Genomic DNA, 6,556 nt, shown 5'->3' on the forward strand with positions numbered 1-6,556 from the left:
AAAAAAGCACAAGCAAAACCTGTGTACTGTAGGGAAAAAAAAGGCCAATAAACAGTGCAGATTATCAAATAATTGTAAAAACATTGAAAAAAATGATTAAAACGGTATAATTGTATATGCGCATATAAATAATAAATATTTAAAGCAAAAGACAAAAAAGCACAAACAAAACCCGGGGAAAAAAAAAAGGCCTGATAAACAGTGCAGGTCAAATGCACGGTACAAAATTACTGTGCATTCACGCTTTTATATATATATATATATATATAGAAGATATATAGATCTAGTTGGGATTATTTGTCATGCTATCGTCCACGAGAATAGTTTTGAGTCTTTCATACGAGTCAATGACAATCATATGATATGTTCCCTAATGCGGTGTAGCATAAATACATCCCTCTTGCTCCTTTTTCCTCAATTGTAATCAGCATAGTTTCAATCATCTACCAGATACAAATGTGCCCCAATGTCGGTAGCCAAACCTTTTAAAATCAAGCTTCAATAATTATTTTTTCTTCTTTCCTACCTTTCCGTCCCTACTATATTTTCTCATTCTTCCTACCAATAAAACCTAGGGACAATTGCCCAACTCTCTCTTATTTAAACTCATCCTCCATTTAATTGCCGGACTAATTTGTACATCATGCTAAGCGTATATGTTTCTTTGAAAATGGATAATCGGCATCTTATTGGCATTATCAAGAAAAACCTTCCAACATGTTGAGAAATATATATATATAAATATACACACACACACAAACTTCCGTTAAAAATAGTGATGCATATACGGATAAATCAAACCAACAGCCCTATCCATGAATTTCAACATGGCATTTACTGATTCCTATATTAGAACCCCAATGAACCTCAGAACAACTAACGGAAAAAGAAAAAACAGAGAACAATAATCCTTGAATTCGGAGAAAAATATATTTATATACTTAGAAAAACAAGGTACAAATTCGGTATACAGCAGGCTTAATCCCAAGCACTGGTCACAGCTGGACCATACCCCCCAACATAACCACCAGGAACCCCATATCCACTGCTACTATTTGCTCCACCATAGTAATCTGTACCCCTATTTAATGAACCATCCCTCCTAAAATCACGGCCACCAAAACGGCCTCCCCCGGAACGCCGATTTCTGCCACCACCACCATAAGAAGCCCTTGATGCATAACGTGTAAGCCAAGCAGGTACTTCCTGATTTGCTTCTTGCATTAGATCAGCTAGTGGCCTTGCCATTGATAAATTGTTCTCATTAAAGAAGGCTGTTGCCAATCCTGTTTTGCCAGCTCGCCCTGTCCGTCCTATCCGGTGAACATAATCATCGATGTCATTGGGAAGATCAAAGTTGACCACATGTGCTACATGGGGAATATCAAGACCACGTGCAGCTACATCTGTTGCCACCAAAATCGGTGTCTTTCCAGTCTTGAACAATCTCAATGCCTGTTCTCTTTCCTGTGTACAAAATCATTGACATTAAAAATAAGGCCAGTACATTGTAATAACAACGTCAAAGGTACTGCTACTGATGCAATGGTCAATGCAAACACAGGACAAAAGGACTGCATTTAAAAATGTAAGACACTTTAATAAGAACGTTTCATGTTATAACTGGTAAATGCCTTCTCTTTCATTTCCCAAATCAGAACACTGTTAAATTGAACCATGATAGGGCATTAAACAGAAACTTTTAATTAGAAAAGATAACTACAATAAACAGACAGGGAAATTTTTTCTTCTGCCTGTCAGGGCAGGGTGATAGCTATGTGTTGACTGGCTTGGCTTTGGCTTATATCAAAATGAGCTTAGCCTGACTGGCCTGAGGCATATTGGTATTTATGTCAGAAAAGACACAAGCTCAGATACTGTAAAGACCCTAATCAACCCTGCATAGAGATCTTTTTCTCACTTAATATTTTGTCAGGGCAAAATCCTAGTTGAACCCAAAGAGAAATCATCAAAATGTTGGAAAAGGTAACAAATCACTATTTTGAGCTCCAGTAAATGACAATAAAAAATGAAAAATAAATCCCCTGGAAGCAAAGAATCAGTGTGTGTCATCAGGAATTGCTGATTTACCATTTATTTTTGTTGGTACATCTGCAACACATTGCAATGACAAAATAAATATCCCACAAATATTTTAAATATCTAGTAAATGATGTTCTGCATCATGAAATTGTTGCTAAACATAAGTTGTTGTCCGGATTAATCACTCATGAATTCAATTAATCTGTAACACAATAATTAATCCTCCAAATTAGTTAGTGATCTATTCCTATCATTTCTAATCTGGAGTGTGATAAGCTTAAGCTAAAGTTTGCTATAGCTTATTTTTTGTGGCTTATTTTGCTTAAAAATAAACTTGGCAAAAGTGCAGTTGTACCTTCAAAAATTGAATCTTTAAAAATCTGAACAAATAAGCTAAATAAGATCCCCAAAAAAAAACACCAAACCAAACAAGTAGGAGGAGAACAAATGAGAGCTTCATGAGGAGGGGAGGAGAAGGGATGGGGGGAGGGGGGTACTTTATTCAAATAAGACGGAAAAAATACTGTCCTTGGCACTTCCCCCCTTATAAGTGCAAAGTGAAGGGTGAGGTTGTGGGTTCAAGACCCACGGAAGCGTATGTAACTTACCAATAAAATTGATAATAAGAAAAAATGGACAAGATTGGAATCCATCCAATACTTCATTCAACTGATCCATTCCAACCAATTTACCTGTTGTGTTCTATCACCATGAATGGTAGTTGCAGGAAATCCATTGATACACAACCAATGTTCTAATGAGTCAGCTCCCTTCTTTGTCTCCACAAAAACTAACGTCAAAGATTGCTGCAAATTCAAAAAGGCAATTATGAACATCGTGATAACTCATCAAATTGAATCAGATTGGATATTATCTAAATTGGCAGTTTAAATGGTAAGTTAAATTGGTAGGTAAAACATATGGAACTTCATAGGGAAGTCCAAATTGAAGACTGAGAATGTCTCATGTTACCTTGCCATTAATTCCATTTTCCCTCTGCGCATGAAGAAGGTCCATAAGATGGCTTCTCTTGTCAGACTCATGGACAAATTCAACTCGTTGAACAATCAAATCAGTGCTTGAACCAACCCTTCCAACAGCCAAAATATATAATTTGAAAGAAAATCAGATGCCAATCTCTGCAATGCCAAACCAAAAATGCAAAATTCAATTAGATAGATGCAAGTTGCAGCGATCTTTTTCAGAAAAGGTTCAATTATTAACTCTCTTTGCATAAAAAATGACAAGGCAATCTAAAAGAGCTTGCCGTGCCTAGGAATATGATAGAAGTAGCACACACCACCCACTCAAAAATTATATCCCATGAGGATGTCAAAACAAAAACTCAAAATCACAACTTGACCACTCAACTCCTCTGCATTTTATATTCAGCTTTCTCACAAATATGCATATAGATGCTTAGATTTATGAAGAATTCAAAAGGCAACTTCTTATACTTCTTCTAATAATTAAAATAATATCCATAACACTACACTGAAAAACATAAAAAGTCCATAACTTGCCAATAGCTAAAGAAATAAATTTAAATGCAACAATAAAGGCTAACCTGTATCTCTTTAGGAAAGGTAGCACTAAACAGCATGGTTTGTCTCGCACCTGGCGGAGGCATGTCCATTTGCTCCACTATCTTTCGGATTTGTGGCTCAAAACCCATGTCCAGCATCCTATCTGCCTCATCAAGAGCCAAATAATTGATCATCTGCAATGACACTCGAGCTCTCTCAAGCAAATCAACCAATCGCCCAGGAGTTGCCACAAGAATATCAACTCCTCTCTCAAGCTCTCGCAACTGACCACAAAACACAACATTAGTGAATGGTAAAAGTAGTAGGTTGTAGATATTCACAAAGAATGGTCACCAAGCTGAAAAAAAAAAAAAAAAAAAAAAAAAAAAAAAAAAACTTCTAAATTAGCACCCCCCCCAACACAAACCCCAAAAAAAGAGCTATCAAACCAATTCCGATATGGTAAAGACAAACACAAGTGCAAGATATTACGATTACGTAACATGTTGGCTAAGATTCATGGTGAAATTTAAAATAAACTCCAATCTACTCTCCAACCCCGCTTCAAAAGTACAAGGGCCACCTTAGATATCAAATGCAACGCAAATTCTCTTTCACAGTATTTTCATCATTATACAAAGTTATAAAGAACACAAACTACAAATACAAGAAATGTAGTACAAGATAGACATATTGTGTCCATGATATGAACTTTAAAGTCAACCAGTTGATAACTTAGAAATAACAGACCATATATTACAGAAGCAAACAAAAAGAGGACTAGGAAGTACGCCACCACAACTATTTCGAATATAATGAAACCTGCTGGTTGATTGGCGCTCCTCCATAAGCGACCACCACCTTGACACCAGTTTGATAGGAAAACTTCTTAGCTTCATCATGTATCTACAAGTAAATCACAAAAGAAACAGAAATCAGCAAAAAAAAAAAAAAAAAAACAAACACCCACAGTGAGAACACACATCAAGTAGTAGAAATAGGGAACCCACCTGGCACGACAGCTCCCTCGTAGGGGAAAGAATAAGAGCAAGAGGGTACACAGTTCGCGCTCCGCGCGGTCTCTGAACACCGTGGCCCCTCATGATTCCACTGATAATTGGAAAGCAAAAGGCAGCAGTCTTCCCCGACCCAGTCTGAGCACAGGCCATCAAATCTCGCCCCGCAAGAGAAATCGGTATAGCGTAACGCTGAACTGGAGTCGGCTTCACATACTTGCACCGCCTTATATTCTCATTCAACGCATCCCCCAAGTCTATCCCTGCAAACGTAATCACGGGCGGCGGCACATTGTCCCCGCTGGTCTCCACGGGGATATCCTCATAAGCATCAAAGTTAATACCCGAATTCTCTTGCTCCCCAAAGGCTTCCTCAGCATTCTTCTCGTCCTCACGAAAAGGGTTCACCTCGCGCTCCCTCCCGCTCCCGCGATCCCACCCACCACTTCTACCACCATTCCAAGCATTACCACCGCCTCGACCACCATATCCTCCCCCGCGCCCAAAATCAGGCCTAGAATCTCCACCCCAGCGCGACCCAGTTGCCCGGTCGTTAACTGGTGAAGGAGCAGGAGCAGCGTGCGGTGGTGGAGGGAAGGGATCGGCTGAAGGTTGCTTGTTTCGAAGATGGGGCGGAACATAAGTCGATCGGGTTGGGCGTTTTAAGCCATTGGTACCAGATGAATTGGTGGTTGCATTTTCAGATGCAGAGTTGGCCACAGAATCTGCCCATGAAGTTCTCATAATTGCTAAAGCTCTTTTTTCCCTTTTTCAAATCCGCCTAATGCAAACTCCAAATCAAATTAATCCTCTTAAGCCTTTACCCTCTACAACAACTTGATTGATCAACTACAATTAAAGCTAAACAAACACGAATCAAACAATATACATGTATAAATTTGAACAAAAACACTATGCAATTATAATAATGAAATTAGTTTTGAAAGCAGAAAAATCAATAAGCACTTTTATTCTACGAACCTCGAGTAACGAGAGAGACAGAGAGAGAGAAAAATGAAGAAATTGGATCTAAAAGAAATGGAATTTTGGGGGAAAACGCTATGACTTGGTGAAGAAGAAGAGCTGGATCGGACAAAGAAAGCGAAAATATCGGTATCGATTCGAAGTTGTGAAAAGATCAATGAAATGAGATTTTTCAGGTTTTTTCGTTTCTTTTTCTTTTCTTACCTTTTTTTCAATACTCTTTCCTCATTTTTCAATTCTCGTCTCGCTACCAACCAAACCCATAAAACCAAAAAAACTACTGATGTTGAGTTGTAAATAATACTAATAAAAATGTAAAATTTTGTGTCCGTACAATGTTGAGAGAAAATTTTGCGTTACTTGAAGCTTGTGTTATTAATTTTAGAATTAAAGTTTTAAAATAATGGTGGTGGAGCGTGAAATTGTGTAGGCTTCTAATTTTCTAGTTTTGATTTACTAGCGTCCATTAATTACTGTAATTAATTATTATTATCATGGTTAATTCTCCACCTGATTTTTTTACAAGTTCGTAATTTGCTTTGTGTTTAATGGGTTATTTTTTAAAAAAATTGATATTTCTTTTATAGGAAATATAAAACGCTGTCAAGATAATCGGCTATTCTTTTTCTTTTCTCTTTTTAGAATTTCGACTAATTTTCAGATTGAAGATGTTACAAGTAATACAAATTTTATCATATTAAGACAATCCAAATGTTTTTATAAAATAAAAAAAAAGTTTAGTCATAAGATGTTAAAGCCCACCAATTATATTTATTGTCACATTTATTTATAAGTTTTATGTAGTAAAATTATACTACATTTAGCATTTTTCATAAAAGACAGCTGCTTTGCTTTCCTTAAATGGACAAACTAGGTGCTTACACGTAAGTTTAATTTGGAATTTGGTTTAAGCAAAGTTGGTATTTTTTTCTTCTTGCGGGCAAGTTTAGTAGTACTAATAAAGGATATCACTTGACACTTGGCTTA

The 6,556-nt window shown here is 37.0% G+C and overlaps 1 protein-coding gene across 1 annotated transcript; it reads right to left on the bottom strand.

Moving 5' to 3' along the window:
* Positions 1–905: 905 nt before the first annotated feature.
* On the bottom strand, positions 906–5,837 carry LOC111998153 (DEAD-box ATP-dependent RNA helicase 37-like). Its single transcript, XM_065781034.1, is given in 8 exon segments — positions 906–1,467; positions 2,736–2,849; positions 3,016–3,146; positions 3,149–3,182; positions 3,611–3,853; positions 4,392–4,475; positions 4,580–5,434; positions 5,567–5,837. Coding segments are annotated over 7 exon segments (1,845 nt in total). The 5' UTR covers positions 5,330–5,434; positions 5,567–5,837; the 3' UTR covers positions 906–978.
* Positions 5,838–6,556: the final 719 nt, after the last annotated feature.

The sequence above is a fragment of the Quercus suber genome, unplaced genomic scaffold (assembly GCF_002906115.3).
Source record: "Quercus suber isolate HL8 unplaced genomic scaffold, Cork oak 2.0 scaffold_254, whole genome shotgun sequence".
In the NCBI taxonomy this organism is placed as follows: domain Eukaryota; kingdom Viridiplantae; phylum Streptophyta; class Magnoliopsida; order Fagales; family Fagaceae; genus Quercus; species Quercus suber.